At 47.3% G+C, this 22,410-nt stretch overlaps 1 protein-coding gene across 1 annotated transcript in view; it reads right to left on the bottom strand.

Moving 5' to 3' along the window:
* Positions 1-4,124: 4,124 nt before the first annotated feature.
* Positions 4,125-22,410, bottom strand: part of SRGAP3 (SLIT-ROBO Rho GTPase activating protein 3) — a 77,304-nt gene continuing 59,018 nt past the window's right edge. Inside the window, exons 16-19 of the mRNA XM_045530453.1 lie at positions 12,490-12,670; positions 11,108-11,257; positions 8,722-9,049; positions 4,125-4,538 (exon numbers count right to left, since the gene is read on the bottom strand). Coding sequence (XP_045386409.1) covers positions 4,125-4,538; positions 8,722-9,049; positions 11,108-11,257; positions 12,490-12,670 — 1,073 coding nt within the window. The remainder of the gene's footprint in view (positions 4,539-8,721; positions 9,050-11,107; positions 11,258-12,489; positions 12,671-22,410) is intronic.

Genomic DNA, 22,410 nt, shown 5'->3' with positions numbered 1-22,410 from the left:
CCTGCTGCCCCCCGCCTCTCAGCCCAGCAGGGCCCGGCACCGTGGTGGTGAGCCCGCCATTCTTCCTTCTGCGTTTCTCAGGAGAGTGAGGCATTGGCTCTAATGTGGAACCATCTGGATGTGTGAAAAGTTAGGAATAGAAAGACTGAGAGGAAGAACCCTCCCATTAGTCCTCCCGGTTTTCCGTTAGCCGTGCACGTGCACTGAGTGCCCAACAATGACCAGGTCATGCGAAGTCCTCGGCATTCATGCCTCCTGGGTGAGAAAGAAACATGCCCAGCAAGGCACTCCAAGGGCCTCCGACAGAGAAGAAAGCCCCACATCAAGGCCCTTCCCCATACTGGCTCCCCTTCGTGTACCGCAAACCAGTTTTAAGTGTTTGTAAGGCAGATCTCTGAACTGCTGGTTCCAGCCGATAGCCAAAGGATGGCTCAATTTCCCTGTGTCTCTTCCCACTCTGATTTCTTCATGGAATAGAAACGTTGTATCCCTTGGGAATCCGTTTCTCTCCTGACCCCTGGCCTGGTGACTTCAGAAAAAAGACTCCCAATTCCCAAGCCCACAATTCCGTCCAATTGTGTGCACTCTGTCCGGGGTTCAAAAGGCGCTTCAAGGTGAGAAATCGTTAGCACTGAAAACAAGGAAAGGCAAGAATTTTTCATAGAATCCCACAGCTCAGAGCAGCTCTTTAAGAGGAAAAGGGAATAAGGGGGGTGAGGAGGGTAGGAAGCACAGCTTGTTCTCAATTTTATCGGAGAAAGGTCTTTAGCGGCAACTGGGCCACAGGCCCAGGAAACTAGACCAGGAATTAATTGTCTTTGGTCAGTTTTAAATGAACATCTTGCTGGTTCATTCCTAAAATAGACTGAACATCGGTTACACATAAAGACAAAAGGCTCGACCTCAGGATAAGTCGAAGGTTAAGAAAAGAAATCATTCCGTGAAGCAAAAAAAATGCCCGTTATCAACTAACTGATCAGTACAGCTTTCAATAATGATGATGAACAAGTAGGTAAACACCACTTTCCCTTGTACAATTGGTTATATTGAGGACTACTAACTAGGTTACTACATTTCCCCCACACTCACTGTACAGTTAGGTTTCTGGTATTTGTTTTTACATTGATCTATCTACTAGGTGCAAAGATTTGGTGAGTGGCATTGGCTATAATTTAATTGTAGCCTTTTGAAAAATTACAGTTTCACATTTTAACAGTTACTTTCCAGCATTTAAGCAAATACAGCAATATATAGTGGACTAAAACAGGCAGGAGTCAGGAAGAGAATGCCAACGTTCCGTGAACATTGATGGGGTCGAGTGATGTGCAGGGTAACTGAGACATGCATAGAGCCAGATGAGAAAGTGGGAGCGGGAGACATGGAAAAGTATTTTTCCAGTTGGTTCTGTGTCAAGCCTCAGAGTTGGGGCTACTGGATGAATGGGTACATGTCTGCTATCTGTGTGTGCACTCCCTAAATGTGAACTCATCAGCCATTTCCCAATGGAAGAAATAGTTGGTTAAAGATAACAGCTAAGCCTCTGCCTTCAGGGAAATCAGTGAAAGGCAGGTTCATTTTCAGCAAGGAAAAACGGAATCAGTCAATTCAGAGAAAAATGCACATGGTCTGACTGGTGTTATGTATATTAGGCAAGAGATTCGTCTACTCAATTTTTGCTTTTCATCTGGTGGTCATGGCAGAGAATGTGACATTTTGCCTGGGAGTCTACTGGATGTAAGTAAGGTCTAGGAATGGCTCTGGAGTAGAAGTAAAAAGTCTTGTATCATGGCTGGACAGCATTAGCATCCTTGCAAATAAATGACTTCACAAGCCTGAGCAGCCTCCAGTCTCTGCGGGCAAGTCACAACACAGCCCAAGGACTTACTCTCCCGAGGTGTAAAATGGGGATGTCTTTATACTCGAGGGCAGAGGGCCTTTCATATCCAGGAGCTAAAAGAGAAGGGATGGTTCTAAGCAAAGCAAGGGAGGTCAAATTTGTCACTGGCCTCTCCCTGACATTCTCTTTTTGTGACCTTTCTTGATTCTGCCTTCCACTGTGTGATCTCAAGTCCAGTCCTTCAGACGAGGTAGGATGGCTTTCCATTTGCACACCCAGGTATCAGTGGCTTACTAGGTCCCTCCCTTTGGGTGTATTTACCTTTTTGTGGAGGACCAGAGGAGAGGGCAAAACTTAATCCAGTGGGTTGAAATGCTAGTGATGGAATTCAGGATTCTTAGCAAGCCGGTAAGAAAATTCCACTGCCCTCTTCTCAAATGCCATTAGGAGGTTTCAAAAGGTTTGGATGGTGTTTGATCTAAAAGACTTGCTATACTAATGATAATCACAAGAGCGAATGGATCGGTACAATGCTTTCCAGGCTACATAGCCTGCTCATTTCTGTTTGATCTTTATTATCCTCATTTGATAGAGCAGAAAAGTGAGGTTCCGTGAAGTGGAATGACCTGCCCAAAGTCCCCCAGCTCCTAAGTGGTGAAGGCTGGGACTCCAACTCTGCATTTTTGACTCCAAACCTCAGGGGCCTCGAGAGAGAGGGATGGAGATGAAACTTGGGGACAACAGGGAGGGGACTCTGGGAATGGCATGAGGTGGGGTAGTAAAAGTGACAGTAGCCCCATTAGGGTCAGATTCACCTGTGTGCTATTTTCCAGAAACAGCCCCTCTCTAGAAAACAAAGGAATCAAAGGAGGAGGTGAAATGGAATCCAATGAGAGTGACCGAGAAGGCCTTTTCCCAGCCAAGAGGCCAAGCCCAGCTAGTTGTACTTGAAGATCGTGCACCGTCTGTCTCCATGTTCTCATCTACTGTAAATGCTCTGGAGGAGTGGGGCAAGGGGAGGACGAGGGAGGGGAAGGGGAGAGGCTATTTCACTTGTACGGACTGAACCATCAGTGTTCTCAGGACAGAGAGCTCTAACGATAATGCCCTCCTCGGCCCCTGGCCTGAACTGGGCACTTGCGGCTCATGCACTTCATGCAAGAGGGCACCAGCCAGAGTGCATCACAGCCTGATTTTAAATGAAAGCGATGTGACTAAAAGCCTCCTTGCCTGTTTAGTTCCAAATCTGACACAATATAATTAGTAGAATGAAGAAAGGAAAAATTTAAATATTTTGAAAATGATATAAGTTAAACCTCTATAGTTACCACAGATTTATTCCTACAGCGTTTCTAGGTTTTGAAATATTCCACACCACTGTATTTTTTTTTTCCCTTTTTCCCAACCACATGTAATACTGTGCTACGACGGGGCTTAGGTTTTCACTATCCCGTTTCTACACACAAACACAAGGATGCGGTGGTCAGGGGTCTTCTCGCCAACTTTCTCCCGTGCCTTCGGGGGTCTAGTTGGCCTTTGGCCTCCGGGTGGAAGGGCAGGGTCTCTGGGCTGGGTGGGGAGGGGGCTGTTTTCTATGGAGGGCCCCCACCTCTCGGAGCAGCCTGCTGGGGTACCGCCTGCCCCACCCTTCCTTGAGGGGCAGACTGTTCTGGAAGGCCACGACTTCTGGAGACAGTGGGAGACTGTTATTGTTTTTCTGCAGGTTAGTGGTATATTGCTTCATTCGCAGTTACTATGGGCCTCTAAATTCTCCCAGAAAAGTCCCTGCAAATCCCACCAAATAACTCAGTGGGAGATGTTTGGTGGCACGGGTCTGAGGTAAATCTAAGTTTCATAAAAAGAAAAAGGAGATACTATGTACATTTAGTATGTGTGTGTCCAGATCTAGTATATGTATATAGATGCATAAATATATATATACACACACACCTACAGACACATACATACATATATGCGTGTATATACGCACATATATATACACACACATATGGGTATGCAGAGAGGATGTCGAGAGGGTAATTCCAGTGACGACACGTGGAGAAGCCACCTAGCACTTTGCCTGGATCGTGGCGGGCCCTGCGGCTGGGGCCGCTGCTCCGGCGCTCTCGGGGCGTCTTCCCACCCGGAGCTCCGCGGGGCTCCCGGGCCGGCTCCGCGCGGACACGGCTCTCGGGACGGCCCTCTGCCCCCCAGGGCCGGGACCGCGGGGAAGCCCGTGGAAGCCGCCGGCCACCCTGGGCCACGGCGGTGCCGCGCACGCTGCAGGTCACATGGTGCCCGACTTGTCCGCGGAGCTGTTGGGGAACATCTTCTCGGTGGGCGTCACGGCCGGGCTGCCCACGCCCGAGCTGCTGCTGCTGCTGGAGCGGTGCTGGACCACGGGCCGCACGGGCCGCACGGGCGGCGGGCGCAGCTGGGCGCCGGCCAGGCGGGCCGACAGCGCCGGCTTGAAGGTGGTCATCATCTCGGTGGACGAGCTGCTGCTGCGGCGCATGGCGGCGTCGGGGTCGCGGATGACGATGGTGTGCAGGGGGCTGGCGGGCTCCGAGCTGATGGGGCCTGGCGGGTTCTTCAGGGGCTCCAGGGTGTCCAGCACCACATCTGGCGCCTGCTTGACCGTGTTCTGCCTCTCGAGCTCCCGCAGCTCGTGCAGGGCCGTGCTCATGGTCTTCTCGATGTCCTGGGGACAGAGAGCGCCGGGGTTACTGCGGTCGGAGGCCCGGGGGCTGACCCTTCCTGTCCGCAAACCAGCTCGTGCCCTCTTGGGGAGATTTCCCAGGAACCTCATGGGGTGGAGATTAAGCCCCCGGGGTGGCTAATGACCACACGAGAGAATCAACGTGGGCATCCCCTGCACTCCGCCCTGCACAGGAAACAGACTTGGTAAGGGCAGGGCAGACTACTGGTTAAGAGGGCAGGCTCTGGAGTCAGTCAGACACCGGTTCAAATCCTGGCTCTGCCAATTCCTTGCTATGTGACCTTAGGCAAGTTACCTCACCTCTCTGAGCCTCCAGAATCCTCATTTTTAAATTACAGGTGATTAGAATATGGACTTAAGGGGGTTGATGCATGCATTCAATAATATGGTCCCTGTGAAGAGCTTGACATGACACCTGACACAATAAGCACTCAAAAATAACAACAATAACAATAGCAATCGTAGCTAACACTGAGCACCAATCCAAACCCTTTTCCACTAATAATTTATTTAATCCTCACACTTACAAGATAGGAACTACCATTATACTCACGTCACACAAGAGGAAACTGAAGCTCAGACTGGTTAAGAAATTTGCCCAAGGCCACACAGCAAATTAGTAGCATAACCCAAGTCTGAACCCAGGAAGTTCAGTATTATTATTTTTTTTTAAAAATACCTGTCCACAGAAAAATTACTTGGAAGTTATATACCTGAATGTTCGCAATGTCTACCCCAGAATAGTGAGACCACTACTCTCCTCTCTGTATTATGATTTAAAATTTAAAAAAAATGGAAATTTTAAAAAGAAAAAATCTTGTCTGCCTAAGTAATTTCCAAGGTTGTTATAATATCTGAGAGCTCATCAGTAAGAGAGCTTCAAAGGACCCAGAGAGAGAGATGACACCCTGGGCCAGCCTGGGCTCACCATCCCACTGAGCAGCTTTCCAAGCTCCTGTCCCCTCAAGCCAGAGGTGACACTGGAGCTGAAGGCAGCATTTAACTCAGGAGCCCTCAGACAGGGCCCGGGGCCCTGGACTTTTGAGTGAAAAGACTCCACGGCCACTTCTTGGCCCTGCAACCTTGGGAAGTCACTCTGCACCACACTTTGTTCATCTGTTAAAAGGCCACACGTTTACTGTGAAGATGGACTGAGATGATGGATATGATGAAGCTTTGTAAACTGCCAGATGGTGGTTTCCAAACTCTTCCCAGCCCAAGAGTCCTTGGTCCCCATGACTGTTTACAGGGATGCGTCCACATCCAACAGATGCAAGAGGACCTACTTGGGCCAAGCTGGGCCGGAGCCAGCTGGCCTGGCCATGGAGGGCACAGGGAGGGATACTGCTTAAAATCACCACTGGCAGGTGCTGTGCACAGCCTCATGGAGCAATGACAACTGGTAAGACACGCTTGCTTTTCCACCAATCCTGGAAAAAACGTGAGTCTGGTGAGATGGAGGGGAGTGGAGCCTGGAGATGCCGTGGCCAGCCTCTTTCCCACCTCCCCCATCTTCTACACTCTCCTTCCCTGTCTGCAGGGGGCCTCAGCCTGCCCTGGGCCCCACGGTAGGCTCCAATCTGGCCAGGGTCAGGGTCCCACTCTCTTGCTCCCTTGCTGTCCCAGCCTACCCTTTTTGCTTTGTTAAGGGACTATTGATACCCCACTCATGGCTAATATTACCTTTTATGCTTCCCTGGGACAATTTACTCCTTGTCCCAGAACACTAGAAACTTTAAGAATGAGCCTTTTGTGCTTTATCCAAAAGGATTTGGTGTGTGTGTGTGTGGGGGGGTTCTGCAGGAAGGGAGAGATGGTAGTCCCTCTCCCTGGCTTTGCCACACCTTAGCCCTGCAGTGACACAGCCTGCTTTCCATGAGCTGCCCTGTTGTCACCCACTCTGCTTGAATTCAGTCCCCTATTGACCTCACGACGCTCTCTGTTTGCAGTTCACTATGAGCTGCGAGGTGAAACTTCAATAAATAAAATATAATGACCACCCCTCCCCCACCATCCTGCACCCCCTCACCACTCTACCCTGGCAGAGCAGGAGCGGAAAGACAGAAAGCTCAGAAAAAGATCAGCTGAGTTGTTTAGGCTGGAGCCTTGCATTAGTCTCAGAGGCGATGCCGTGAGTCGCCAAGCAGAGCTGCAGAGAGCTGCTGGGGATAGAGTGGGGAGGGCCATCATTCCTCACCTCTCCCAGAGCAGATCTTCCCCCTCTAATGGTCATCTTGCAAGTTCCCCAGGCAGCCTGTTTAACTGGTTTCAAATCTAAATCCTAAGATATTTTGAAAACAGAAAATTTTGGGTAACTCTACCTACTGCTTGGGGTCTCCAGGCCGCTGCTCCCCTTTGGAGCCTGCAAAGTCAAGGGCCCATCAGAGCCAATGTTGGGCAGGCCAGAGGCTGTCCAGTGGCTCTGCGCTATTTACATGTCGTTCACCACGCTCTCCTATGGGCTTTTGATGGCAGCTTTCCAACTAGACAGTGTGTGGATCCCTCTGCACACTGAGAACGCATGCAGCAGTCCCCAGGTGCATTCTTTGGGCTAGTCTTGCAAAATGGTCCATGAATGAAGGTCAAAGAAGTCTGGGAGATGGGGTGTGCCCTGTTCTCTTTCCTAGAGATACACAGTGAACATTCATATATGTAAAGGTTCTAAGAAGTCTTGCAGATAAGCCTTCAACTTTGTCAGAGCAGCGTACTCCAAACCTTGTTGACCACAGAGCACTTATCCCCCACCCACCTCCTCATATCCCATGGAATTAGTCTGTCCCGGGACCTTCTTTCAGAAACAGTGCTCTTACACAGCATTTGATTCTTTATGTAAAGGGCTCTGGGCCAGGCCTCAGGCAGCCCAGCCCCCATCATGAGTGGCAGAACTTTCCAAACTGGTAAAGTTTCCAGATGATGGTGGCTGCTAGGGTGATGTTCCTGCAAGGATGGAGGGACCAGTGGTGGCCTGCTTCCTCTGCTGGACCCATGCCAAGGCACTGATCTCCAGGGACCCCCTGGGGGTGGGCATCAGGACATGGGGCCAAGCTAGACCCTACAGGTGTGAACAGGAGTTCTAGCGGCCAGGTGAGTTGTTTCGTGTTGGGTACTCTCTTGGAACCTTCCTGGCCTCCTCTAGAACACAGCCCACACTCACAACCTTTTCCCCTTCCCCTGTTGAACCAGGGTTCAAATGCCACTCTCCACAATAGGATTCTCACAGCCCAGAAGGCTGTGGTGTGTCTCTCTTACCTTAAGCGGAGATAACCTGGGGAGAGGGTGCATAATGGCCCTCCACCCCCAATTCCAGAGAGGAAAAAAGGGAAACTTTTGGAAATATAATAGAACTGTCAAAAACACATCACATCAGTTATGTAAATTGTTAAATCACAGTTCTGTTTGTTTGGCAAGTGTAAAAACCATATAAATTTCTCATCCAAATACAAATAAATAAATTAAAAACCAACAAAAAAACCTCTAAGCACTCTGGAAGATTCTGGAACATTCTTCCCTTCTAGCTTCAGCTATTTAGTTCTTCCCACCCTCTGGGTCTCAGGTCATATCCCCCCAGGGAGGTCTCCCTGCCTGAGTGCAGTCCCCACATTTTAGGCTCTCCACATGCTGTGCACCATGCCTTAAAGGCACCCAGCCCCAGTAACATCTCACAGCTGTGTGTTTATTGGTTGGTGTCTCTCTCTTCTCAAAACTATACACTCCATGTGTGCAGGGTCTGAGTCCACTCTATGTCTTCATTGTACTTTCAGTGCCCAGCACGGTGACTGTCACATAATAGATGCTCAATCAATATTTGTCAATGAATGAATAGATGAACCAATGAACAGAGGAATGAATGAATGAATAGCTCAGTCAGGTCATCTTGTGGAGAGACCTACCATTACCCCACCCCCACCATCTGGCCAATCCCCTCTCCAGTCCTGGACACTGAGGGTGTTCAGACTTTGCAGAAACCCTAGCCAGTGGCCGCACCCAACCAGCTTCGGCTCCCATGGGAGGCCCGCTGGGGGAAGGAAGCCAGACCCTCTCTGGTCTACTGGCTTAGCCTTGAGCCTGGCATAGGGCCAAGGCGGTCCCCCAATCCACAGCTTCCCACCCTGCTGCCCCTCTGGGGGTCTCAACTGGCCCAGGCTGCCTTCCCGCTGGCCCTTACTTCTGCCAGGGCCTCAGCCTCCAGGGACTTGTGGTCCCCTAGGCTGCTGTGCCTGGTGGAGCTGCAGGTCGACCTCATCGAGTGCCCTTCAGAGAGCGCCTTCTTGTCAGGGTAGTTGATGCTGCCAGCGCTCCCGAACGTCGCCATCCTCCGCTTCTCAGGGCTCTCGATCCTCCCCCGGGTGAGGGGGATTTTGTGGGGGCTGCTGGGGCAGGCGGCGGCCCGGGGTGGTGTGTCTATGCTCGGGCCCAGGCCCCGGGGCGGGCTGTGTGTGTCGCCACCGCTTCGGCGCCTGGGGATGGCCGCTCCGTCGGATCGTAACCGCACTCTGCAAAGGAGCCAGGGGGCAGGGAGGGCATGGGGCAGAGGTCAACCCTGGCAAGTCTGAGAATGGGTCTGCCAACCCCCACGCCACACACTACATGCTAGTCTAGAGAGCAGGTACAGTAAAGCCTCATTCAGCCAGACTCCACAACTCCGCCATGACAGGACTGGCTTGGCACATAACTCGGCGACAGAGGGGCAGTCTAATCTGCACCCACAAAGGAATTTGGTGCTTCCAAGCTGCAGACGGTGGTGGTGCTAATCACAAAATGAATCTTGTCTACGTGGTAAGTCAAGGCCAGTAGGATTTCAACCTGGAAACACTTTGGTGATAGTTTGGCCCAAGATACATTCTGAAGCACTTCAGACACTTCCATGGATGGGGTTCTGGTGGGTCTGAAGCATTGAGGCTTGACTGTACCAAAGTCACCAGCACCTTGCAAGCAAAGAAAGGGCCCCCTGGGACCTGAACACAGTCTAATGTTTCACCCACACCCCATCTCTCCAGAAAAGGGCTATTTCTATGAGGCCTTTTCAGATCTTGGAGAGCTAGCTGTTCCAGAGTAAACACTGCATCACCGAATACCCCTTTCCCACCTCAGGGATGCTCTGGGGGAGGGAAAGAGGGATTTGAGTGTATGTCAGGAGGGGGCACCCTTACCCTGAGTCTGCCACATGTTTTCCTGTGTCCTCTTTCACATCCACCTTATTAATCTGTTAAATGGGCATGATATTCCTTGCCCACCTTCAAGTGAGTTTGAACGCACGTTGAAGATAAAAGGTTCTACACACAGGAGATTTTAATGCATCCCATGGAGGTCCCCAAAGACTGTGAGGACCTAGTGAGGGGAGGGAAGGCTGGAAGTGGCCAGGAGGTAAGGGGAGGTGGTGTCCTGGGAATGGGTTGTGACTAGGGACCAAGTCCAATGTGGTCATCCGCACTTCAGATCCTAGTGCCACCAGCCAAGCTAAGCAGCTCCCGCGAGTGCCCCGACAGGACCAAAGCAGAGCTACTGGAGAGGAAGAAGTACTGAGAAAGGAAGAACAGGAAGAAGGGAGATGAGGGAGGGAAAGGCAGAGGAGAAGAGAGGTAGAGGATACGATCCTCCTAGAAGTCAGGGGACCGTGACATTTTCATCTACCTACCCCAGCCTTCCACTTCCCCACCCTTCCCAATTCTACCACCTGTCACAGTGCCCTGAGCTGTTTGCTGAATTGAACAGAATCTGCTGAAAAGAGGCTGAATCAGGACATCTGCTGAAATAAACTCATGAAAGTGTGTTCCCGTTGTGACTGATTTTTTTTGGCTCTATCTGCAAATACCCACACATGTGGGTTTGTCACATGACCCTTCCACTGGAAAAAAACATAGAATATGACATTTTGAGAGTCTGATTTAAAAAGCAGTGAGAAACTCTCAGCTTTTCTTTTTCTTTTCTACCCATTTCTTCATTTATTTATTTTTTTACCGACCACATACTTGGGAATATACCTGTTCTCAGAATGACTGTGCAGCTCCTTGCCTGGTAGAAAGGTCACGTGACACAGCCCGGCCCACACGTGGGGAGTAACGAAATTGGCAAATCTGCTCCCACCAAACAAGTGGGTGGAATCAAGTGTCAATTTCCCCAACACGTGAGGAGGTGCGGGGTTGCTGTTTCTGTAGCGCATTTCAGGGAGCATGTGCACTTTGAATTTTTAAATATGACAGCTCAGGTCTTCAACAGAAAGCTGGGAGGAGGTGCGGGAACTGGAGAGAGGCAGGAAAAATCCTTGCCAATTTGCATCTCTCTCATTTATTATTATTGTTTTAAATAAAAATCACTGAGTTCCCAACATATGTCTTTCCTCCTCCTTCTTCCGCTGCCACTCCAGGCTAGATCATTTCATACCTGGCATTCTGGGCCCATGCCAGCCGGTCTGCCCAGGGTGCCCAGTGTCACAGCCTGTGGGGAACAGGGGCTGCAGCCACCCACGTCTCCCCTCCCTGCCCCCTTGCTTCCCCCAGTCAGACACGAGCAGGCACAGCACTAGCAGGAAAAAATGAATCCGCGTTTCCTACCGGCCCATCACCCCCCCAAAGCCGTAATCCGAGATGTGCTCCGTGGGGGACTGGAGGTCGTTTTTGGAGGACGCCTTGTCATCCAGCAGTGGCCCGCTGCTGGCCTCGCTGTCAGCCTTCTGGCTCAGGCTGTCGGAGAAGGCATCGTCCCTGGGAAGAAGACAGATGTGAATTGGAGGTGCCTCCTGCAAGAGAGCCCGGGATGTACAAGGCTCCTTCACACCTGTCTGAAAGGCTGAACCAACACCGGTGTGACAGCTAATTTGTGCCCACAGCTCGGGAGGAGGCCCCTGCCCACTCTGCACACCACAGCAATGCTCCTGGAGTCAGTTCCCACAGCAGGAGACCCCTTTGGTCCCAGCCCCACACCTACCTCCCGCTCTCCCCTCCTCTACTAGGCCCCTCCCAGGCTGCTCCAGGCAGGACAAGCTAAATGCTGGGGCGAGTGTCAGAGAAACGACAGGTGCAGTGTGCAGGCCTGGCTCCGTGGTGAATGGTACGGGGCTAAGCAAGGAGGGAAGAAGGTGCCTCCACCCCTCAACTCCCCACCTGGGGCTTGGGACAACTGTGAGGTGGCTCACAAGCCTGTTGGGACACCCTGCCAGCCTCCTTCCATGGCCCTCTCCCTTCTGTGACTTCCTCCTGGTGTCCTCAGGGGCCTGGGGACACCGGGAGGCTGCCGAGGGCCCTCCACTATGGCACTCCTCGTGTGGTTTGCTTGGCCCAGTCCTTTCCTCCGGCTTGGGCCTTCCTCCCTCCACCAAAATGTAGGCTTTTAGTCCTTCCCGTGCAGTCTAGCCTGGGGGCTGCTCCTACGGTCAGTCAGTCCTGCTGAGCCTGTCCGCAGCTCATAGGGAACGTATGCTCAGGGACCTCCCAAGGCTCTCAAAGGAATGGGAAGTGTAGACTTTCTGTGGTAGGGCTAGTGCATTTGGGATGCAGGACTCTTTTTTTTTTTTATTAACCCCTGAAATTATAAAAAAAAATAGTACCCTATTAACTGGAAATGAGGGCATGGTTGTTTCTGCTCATCCCCTGAGAGAGCCCCCTCTGGCGTGTAGAACGGTGGGCACCTAAGGAGGCAGAGGCACATGGCAAGACCCCTGCACACTGGGGGGCATGGCAGGTGACGAATGCTGGGTCAGGATGCTGGACCAGCGGCAGCAAACGCGGTCTCTGTGTACTTGGGGGATGAGCAATTTGCATATTTGCTAAGTGGATCGCCATTTAAAGGGAAGTTAGATCTAACCCATCCTTACAGAAAACCAAGTGTGTGATATCAGGGAGAGCAAGTCCCTGGCACACAGCGCAGCACACCCTTCCAGGGCCCATTCCAGACATCACTAATCTATTATGGCGTTCTTCTCCCGACTGTCACTCACATGTCCTGTACCACTATGTACTGATGAGGGATGAGTCCGTCCACACCGTTGTGCCGGCCCTCCCACCAGTCCTCCGAGGCACGGTGATACAGGAGCAGCGAGGCCCCCTTCTTGAAGGACAGCTCACGGGGGGACCGTCCCACGTAGTCAAACTTGGCGATAGCCTCGATCTGCTCCACTTCTGGAAGGAAAGTGAGGGAAAGAGTGTCCCTGAGGTCAGCAGAGGGGCAGTCCAGGAGCCACACTCAGATGGCCCTGGCTTCTGTGGGGAAGGACAGACAGCAGGCCGGGTGGGGACATGTGGGCTGGGGTTTGGACGCTGGGGCTCTCGGCTCAGACCCACTCTCCACTCTGCTGACACCCAGATCCTTATTTTCCACTGCCGCCTGGGTCCCCACTTTTTGACGCTCATTAAAACAATATTTGAAGGAATTTCTTTTTCTTCTACACTTAATATTTCTATTTCTATTTACCCATGAGCCCTTTCCCTCTTTGTCCACTTACAATACTTTTAGTGCTTCTTAACCTTTGGGGAGGTCAGATGGTGTATGTGAACCCTAACCCGTGCAAAATGTGGTACGTGATTTTTAAGGGTTCCCAGATTCCTCAAAGCTCACTGTTAAGAACTGAACTGGGCCGGGCGCGGTGGCTCACGCCTGTAATCCTAGCACTCTGGGAGGCCAAGGCGGGTGGATTGCTCGAGGTCAGGAGTTCGAGACCAGCCTCAAGCAAGAGCGAGATCCCATGTCTACTAAAAATAGAAAGAAATTATCTGGCCAACTAAAAATATATATATAGAAAAAATGAACTGGGCATGGTGGCGCATGCCTGTAGTCCCAGCTACTGGGGAGGCCGAGGCAGGAGGATCGCTTAAGCCCAGGAGTCTGAGGTTGCTGTGAGCTAGGTTGACGCCATGGCACTCACTCTAGCCTGGGCAACACAGTGAGACTCTGTCTCAAAAAAAAAAAAAAAAAAAAAGAACTGAACTGTGTTTCCCCAAAATTCCTATGTTGAAGTCTTTATCCCCAATGTGACTGTAGTTGGAGATAGAGCCTTTCGTTAGTGTAATTGAGGTGATTAAAGTTAAATGAGGCCATCAGTGTGGGGCCTAATCCCGTAAGACTGGTGTCTTTATAAGAAGAGGGAGAGACACCAGAGATCTCCCCGTGTGCGCGCACAGAGGACAGGCAGAGACACCAGAGATCTCCCCCTGTGCATGCACAGAGGACAGGCAGAGACACCAGAGTTCTCCCCCTGTGCGCGCACAGAGGACAGGCCACATGAGGACAGAACAAGAAGGCGGCCGTGTGTAAGTCAGGAAGAGAGGCCTCACCAGAAACCAACCCTGACAGCACGTTGAGCTTGGACTTCTAGTCTCTTGGACTATGAGGAAATCAGTGTCTGTTGTTTAAGCCACTCAGCCTATGGAGTTTTGTTACAGCAGCCCCAACAGACCAATACACTCATTCATGAACTTAATTTGGGGGCAGGAGGAATTCTTATTTGTGCCACAGCTCAAGTGTACCTACCCATTAAACATTTCATCTTCTCTGGGCAGTGACCAGCCCTGACAGACTTAAGCAATGAGCACATATGTGGCTTTCGTCCTTGAAGCACTCCTATTGACCAGCTCTGTCACCTCCTGTCCCTGTGACCTCAGCAGGTTACATAACCTCTGGTACCTCAGTTGCCTTATCTGTAGGGCTTGTTAGGAGAATTAGAAGCTCCTGAACAAAAGTGCATAGCCTAGTACAGACACACACTAGGTATTCAGTCGATAGTAGCTGTCATGGCTGTGATTAGAATTATTAATGGTTTAGCCTAGGGGATAGGTGCAGAGAAGAGATCTCAACTGCAGAAAGTTTAAGTGGTTTGCCTAGGACCACACAGCTAATGGTATTTGGAGAAGGGACTTTTTGGGGAGCAGGGGGATTGTGCCTACAATTTACTTCACCTGTGTTATAGTTTGTACTCTAAGGGGTGCCCACACTTGGCAGAAAACTGATGGTGCTTATATACTAACGTTTTTATATCTTAAAACAAGCACAAAGATGTTTAACATTACTTAAATTTTTTATTTTACTAGAACAAAATAGTAACTAAAGCAACCCCTGTTCTCTCTAGTCTGCAGATCATTTCCCTGTCTGAGCTTCCTTGAGACTTTCTATCTGCTCCACTTATCACGGATGATCTTGTCTCTACCTACCCATCCGTCTGTCCATCATGGAGTCAAGGTCAGAACATTTGGCTTTATCACTTTTTAGCTATGTGACCTTGGGCTACTTAGTTCTCCTTTCTCAGCCTCAGTTTCCACATCTGTTAAATGGAAATGATAATAATAGTACCTGCCTACCTTATAGGGCTGTTAGGAGGATTAAGTGAGTACATGGAGTGCTTGCAACAGTGCCTGGCACAGAGTCACTCTGTAAGAGTTAAGTACTTGTTGTTGCCGCTGCGGTCGTTACCAGGGACTGATGCACTTCTAAGGACCATGGATGGTATGGAACATCCAAGAGCAAAAGGAGGAAACTCCCTTGTTCACTTCCCTATGACCCCACAACACGCACACACACCAGGGCTCCCCTCTGGCTCAAGAAGACCATGCTGTGGTGGCTTTAGGACACATCCAGTCCCCAGTGACTCAGACAGCCTTCTGCAGGGAGCGGGTCTCACACAGTTAAGCCAGCTTTCCCCAGCGGGCTCCCTGACAATGTCTTTAAACGCTATCCTGACACAGGTAATGGGGGGAGGCACGGGAAGAAGCAGGGAAGAAGATGCCAGCACCACTAAATGGGTCAAATTAACTCAGATCTTGACTCAGTCACCTTCTCAGTCAAACAAGGAGATCTCAATCCCTCTCTCTGCGTCATCTCTGAATCTCCCACCCAGCCGCGTGCTGGAGCTGCCCGGTAGCCCAACTGCCTGCCTAGCTGCAGGAGACAGACAAGCCCAAGGGTTTGCAAGATCAAGAGCCAAGCCCAGACCACTACGTGAACTTGGGGGCTGACCCCAGACCTTCCTCTGACCCAGACCCCCCAGACCCCCTCGGTCAGATAAAGCTGCTGACCAAGCAGGGTTTGCTGGTGCTCAGAGGAGCACGGAAGGCTGCCTGGGTGTCCTTGTTTCTGCCTTTCCTGTCCCCAGACCCTGTGCATCACTGGATGGTGGTGTGGAATTGAACGGGAGGGGGAGGAGTAGCAAATGTAGGGGAAGAAAACAGGAGGAACAGGGCCGAGCCTCAAGCTAAGATAGAGCATGTGTGTTTGCAGATGCCATTATATAACTGTGTGTGGTAGAAACAGTAATAATAGCTACCCCTGATTAGTAAGTCTGTTATTTGGGTTTCTCTGCCTGAAACAGAATATGTGACTCTCCCCCTCACCACTCTCCCACACGCTGTCACCCAAAGGTACTTAATTCCCTCATCTTCCTCATCTCAAGAAACAGAACCACTGTGTGCCCACTTGCACAGGCCAAAGCCTGGGCGTTGCTCCTGAGGGCCACACTCCCAGCCCACCAGCGACTCCTTCCAACTGTCCCCTGGCTCTGACCACCCCCACTGCGCCACCCTGGGCAGGCCACCGTTTTCCCTCTGCCTGGCCTCTTATGCCTGCTTGGGTAGAGCCACTTCTCCCCACAGCAGCCAGAGGACCTTTTTTTTTTTCTTTTGAGACAGAATCTCGCTCTGTTGCCCGGGCTAGAGTGAGTGCTGTGGCGTCAGCCTAGCTCACAGCAACCTCAGACTCCTGGGCTTAAGCGATCCTCCTGCCTCAGCCTCCCGAGTAGCTGGGACTACAGGCATGCGCCACCATGCCTGGCTAATCTTTTTCTATATATATTTTTAGCTGTCCAGATCATTTGTTTCTATTTTTAGTAGAGACGGGGTCTCGCTCAGGCTGGTCTCGAACTCCTGACCTCGAGCGATCCGCTCGCCTCGGCCTCCCAGAGGGCTAGGATTACAGGCGTGAGCCACCGCGCCCGGCCCAGAGGACCTTTTAAAATCATAAATCAGATCATGAAACTCCTCTGCCCGAAACCTCCAAAGGCTTCCCATTGTGCTTAGAACAAAACCCGATGTCCTCCCACAGCTCACAGGGCCCTCCCTGCTCTGGGCCCCTTGTCTCACTAGCCTTCTCGATGTTTCTTCTCCATTGCCGTATTGTGACATCTTTCAAACATCACATAAAGGTGAAAGAATTTTATAGTGAATATGCATATACCCACCACCTAAATTTTACTACCAATATTTTTACTGTACTAGCTTTATCATATATCAATCCATCCCTCTATCTAACCATCCATCTATCCATCTTACTTTTTAATGAATTTTAAATTAAGTTGTAGACAGCAGTACACTTTACCCCTAAAATCTCCAGTATAAATATTCACAAAGCCTTCTTGATCCTTTTAAAACATGCCAAGTTTTTTCCTGCCACAGGGCCTTTGCTCTTGTTATTGCCCCTTTCTGGAATGTTTTTCTCCCAGATCTTTGCATTCATCCACATTCAACAAATACTTATTAATCACTGTGTGCCATTTCCTGATTTCATTCAGGTCTGTACTCAAATGCTATTGCCCCAACTGCCAAATCACTTTCTTTTCTACCACCTTTTCTTGCTTTATTTTTCTTCATAGCACTTATCACAACCTGAAATTACGTATCTGTATGTGCATATTGTGTCTACGTGTGTGCACTGTGTGAGCATGTATGCCTGTGTAGTTTTCAATATTCATAGCTCCTTTACTGTCAGTCTTTCCTACTGAAGTGTGAGCACCACTAGGACAGGGATTTTATTTTATTTCCCACTCCTAGAACAGTCCCTGGGTCTAGTAGGCATGCAGTGTCTATCTGTTGCTTGCAGGAACAAATTAAGCTTTTACTAGTATTAAGTGGTCCACCTACATTATCACATTTAATCCTTACAATAATATTTGAGGCACTACCCTCCTTTTACGGATGAGGAAACTGAAGCTGCATTGAAATGACATGTCCAGGTGCAGGTCACACAAGTAGAGAGTGATGAGCTGATATGCAAGCTTAGATGCCAGATATCATTAATAGAGGCTTCTTGATGTTTTTAAAACATGCTAAGTTTATTCCCACCACAAGGCCTTTTTGCATCTGTATAGTGGAACTATGAAAATGCAGATACACAACACCGTATGTTTGATATTCGATTCAACTCCTGCCTTTGAGAGGCGAATTGTGCCAGGAAGGTACCCTACGGACTCTACAGTGAGCGACGAGATGGAGGGGCCAGGCCTTGAGCTAAAGGAGAAGCTGAGGACTATCTCAGTAGGGACCTGGCTGGAGTCACACTTTAGGAGAGTCCCTCCTACGGCAAAGCAGTCTCAGAGCAGGGTAAGGACTGGAGGGGAGAGGCTGGAGGCAGCAGCAGTTCAGAGGCTGTTACGACAGTCCGGGGCATGATCTTTTCTGGAGACGAAAAGACACGTTGGAGTTTTGCTTTTATTTCAGAATCTGAAGGTTGTATATTTTATAAGTCTCTACAAATTACCCATCTCTACCCTTCACCCAACAGGAAGCTCAAATTCCTCTCTCTAACCATGCCATCCCAGAGAATTCTCTTATAGGCCATGAATCCTGCCTGCATGGGAGAGGAGACTCTTCTCAATATCACTGCCCCCTGCCCAGCCCCACCCCCCCACTCCACCCCATGTCATCAGACAGTTTATTAGGAGCCAGAGTCACTGTGTCAGAGGCCGGGAATGTGGATGCGCCTTCTCTCCTCTCTCATCCTCCCTGAGGGCCCGTGCACAGGGACCCTCTTCTCTTCTCTTCTCACTCATGACCTTGGCTTCTTTCATTACTTTGGGTTGTAGCACCAGCTGGTATTAAGACTTAGATTTGATTTAAAAGGAAAGGGGTGAGATTGACTTCGGGCTTGACAGCATAAAGAGCTCCCTAGGGAAACTCATGAAAAATACAAAAAGAAATAAAAAAGAAGGCTGGGCACGGTGGCCCCTGCCTATAATCCTAGCACTCTGGGAGGCTGAGGCAGGAGGATCACTTGAGCCCAGGAGTTTGAAGTTGCAGTGAGCTACGATGATGCCACTGCACTCTAGTCAGGGCGGACAGACCAAAAAAAAAAAAACAAACAAACAAACAAAAACAGTGGAGGTTGTAGTGAAAGGCAATTGCAGAGTAGTTCATGGATTTAATGAAGGTACAGGCTACACTGCAGGCCAGATAGTCTGCAGAAAAGAAAAAGGGAATACAGCTGGATGGAATTGAAAAGAACAGAAGAATCACCCAACAATTAGTGGAGTCCAACAGCTCGATATGGTCATGGAAAGAGAAGAACCCTACCAAATCCGCTGTCAGCCCAGGGTCACAGTGGGAATACCCTAGGTTGTTCCTTCCCGGGAAACAACATCAGAGAGGTAACACTATGTGTGGGGAGAGAGGGGGATGATTATAGACATTAACAAATAATCCAACCCATCACTAAACAAATAAACAAGCATTAACAGCAATAAGTTCCAAAGGGTAGGGACCAGCACCCAGAGTTGCTATATTATCTAAAATGTCCAGTTTTCAATAAAAAATTACAAGGCATGCAAAGAAACAGAAAGTATGATCCACACACTGGGGGAAAAAAGCAGGCAACAGAAACTGCCTGTGACAGCAACTAGATGGTGAATTTAACAGAAAGAGCCTTCAAAGTAGCCATTATAAATATGTTAACAGAACTAAAGGAAACCATGATTAAAGGAAGGTATGATGACAATATCATGTCAAATAGATCAATACAAAGATCGAAATTAATTATAAATTCAAAAATGGAATTCTACAACTGAAAATACAACTGAAATAAAAAATTTACTGGAGGGCTCAATAGTATATTGAACTGGTAGAAAAAAGAATTAGCAAACTTGAAGACAGGTTGACAGAGATTACACAAGCTAAAGAATAGAAAGTAAAAAGATTGAGGAAAAATGAACAGAGAAATGTGGGACAGTAAGTGTAGCAACATAAATGTAATAGCAGTAGCAGAAGAAAAGGAGAGAGAAAAGAGCAGAAAAAAAATATTTGAAGAAATAACAGCTGGAAACTTCCCAAGTTTACTGAAAAACAATAACCTACACAGCCAGGAAGCTCAATGAACTCCAAGCATGATAAATGCAAAGAGGTCCAGAAACAGACACATAATAATAATAATACTGAAAGAGACAAGAATAAAATCTTGAAAGCAGCAAGAGGAAAAATAACACATCAATAGGATTAACAGCTTACTTTTTGGTAGAAACAATGGAGGCCAGCAGGCAGTGGAATATCATGTTCGAAGTGCTCAAAAAAAAAAAAAAAAAACCGACACCACATACACACACACAAAACCATCAACCAAGAATCCTCTGTCCAGCAAAGCTATCTTTCAAAAAAGAGGTGAAATGAGGATGTTCCCAGATTAAAACGACTGAGAAAATGTTTTCTAGCAAACTCACCTTACAAAAATACTACAGGAAGTTTTTTTCAGGCTGAAAGCAAGTAATCTAGTATAGTAATTTGAATTTACACACACACACACACACACACACACACACACACACACACACACCAAAGAGCACCAGTAAATGTGATTATTTTAAAAAGTATAAACGCATATTATTCTCCTTTATTCTCTTAATTGATTTAAGAAGCAAGTATATAAAATAATGTGAATATAATGTATTGTTGGGCCTAAAGACATGGAAATGTAATATATGTGTAATGTACTCGCCAGTAACAGCACAAAGGAGGTGGATGAGAGCACAGGTATACTGGGCTAATGAAATGACTACAGATGGTAAAGTAATAATTATAATAATTTATCATTGGGTTTGTAACATTAATAGATGTATAACAATAACAACATAAAAAGGTGGAAAAGGGCCTAAAACTTTATTAGACTAACATTTCCATATATCCCTGGAATTAAGCCAGTATAAATTAGAAGCTCATTCTAATAAGTTAGGATGTATATGGTAAATCTTAGAGCAACTACTAAAAAATAAATTAAAAATATTGAGAATAAAAGAGTGGTTCTTGGAAGCTGAGGAGGGTGGGGGAGGGGAGACATTTGTCAACAGGTACAATGTTACAGTTAGATAGAAGGGATAAGTTCTGGTGCTCTATTGCACAGTAGGGTTACATAGTTAATAATAATAACGTGTTATATGTTTCAAAATAGCTGGAAAAGAGGATTTTGAATGTTTGCATCACAACGAAATAATAAATGTTTAAGGTGATGGATATGTTGGCTGTCCTGACTGGATCAGGACACAACGCATGCACGTATCAAAACATACATTGTGTCCAGCAAGTATGTATAACTATTGTGTAGCAAAGAAAAATAAAATAAAACTTCAAAAATCTAAAAAATATAGTGAAAAAATCATTAAAGAAATTAAAATGCTACACTAGAAAATATTCACTTAATGCAAAAGAAAGCATTAAAGAAGGACTAAAGGAACAAAAAAAGACATGAGGCACACCGAAAACAAAAAGTAAAATGGCAGACATAAATCCAACTATGTCAATAATAACGTTAAATGCGAATAGATTAAACAACCAAAGTAAAATGCAGAGACTAACAGATTGGATAAAATAACATGATCTAACTGTATGCTGTCTACAAAAGATGTACTTTAGATTCAAAGACACAATTAGATGTAAAGTAAAAGGATAGAAAAAAATCATGCAAACTGCAACCACAGGAAAGCTGGAATGGCTAAGACAAGATAGACTTTACAATAAAAAATATTACTAGAGATAAAGAGGAATATTTCATAATGATAAAAGGTTTGATCTATCAGGAAGATATAACAATTATAAACAAAATGCACCTAATAATAGACCATCAAAACACATGAAGCAAAAACTGACAAAAATGAAGGAAGAAATAAACAATTCAAAAATAATAGTTGGAGACCACTACCCCACTATCAATAATGAGTAGAATAACTAGACAGAAAATCAAAAAGGAAATAGGAGACTTAACACTATAAACCAACTAGACCTAACAGACATCTATAGAACACTCTATCCAATGAAAGGAGGCTATATATGCTTTCAACTGCATTCTCCAGGCTATACCATATGCTAGGCCACAAAACAAACCTCAGTAATTTAAAAGGATACAAATAATATAAAATATGTTCTCCAACAACAGTAGAATGAAATTACTATTTCTTCTATAGAAATCTCTTTCCTGCTATTGATTTCTATAGAAGAAATAGCATGAAAAAACTGGGGAAACTGACAAATAGGTCAAAATTAAACAGCACACTCCCAAATGACAAATGGTCAAAGATAAAAAGCAAAAGAGAAATCAGCAAACATTTTGAGATAAATGAAAATGAAGACACAACATACTAAAACATATTGGGTGCAGCTAAAGCAGTGTTCAGAAGGAAATTTATAGCTATAAATGCCTATATTAAGAAAAAAAGGGTAGATAATGAGAAATTACTTAATGGGGACAATGTATGTTATTCCATTGATAGATATACTGAAAGCCCTGACTTTGCCACCGTTCAATATATCCGTCTAACAAAATTACACTTGTACCCCATAAATTTACACAAATAAAAAAATAATAAAATCTCAAATCAATAACCTAAACTTCCACCTTAAGACACTGAAAAAGAAGTACAAACTAAACCTAAAGCAAGCAGAAGGAAGGAAATAATAAAAATATTGGAAATTAACGAAATGTTAATATTAGAAATTAATGAAATAGAGAGTAGGAAATCAATGAAAACAAAAGCTGGTTCTTTAAAAAGATCATTGATATTAACAAACCTTTAGCTAAATAAACCAAGAAAACAAGAAAGAAGACTAAAAATATTGGAATCAGAACTGAAACGATATTACTACCATTACTTTACAGGAATAAAAAGGATCATAAAGAAATACTA

This window comes from Lemur catta, chromosome 18, assembly GCF_020740605.2.
Source record: "Lemur catta isolate mLemCat1 chromosome 18, mLemCat1.pri, whole genome shotgun sequence".
In the NCBI taxonomy this organism is placed as follows: Eukaryota; Metazoa; Chordata; class Mammalia; order Primates; family Lemuridae; genus Lemur; species Lemur catta.
This window is presented reverse-complemented; position numbering and strand designations above follow the sequence as displayed.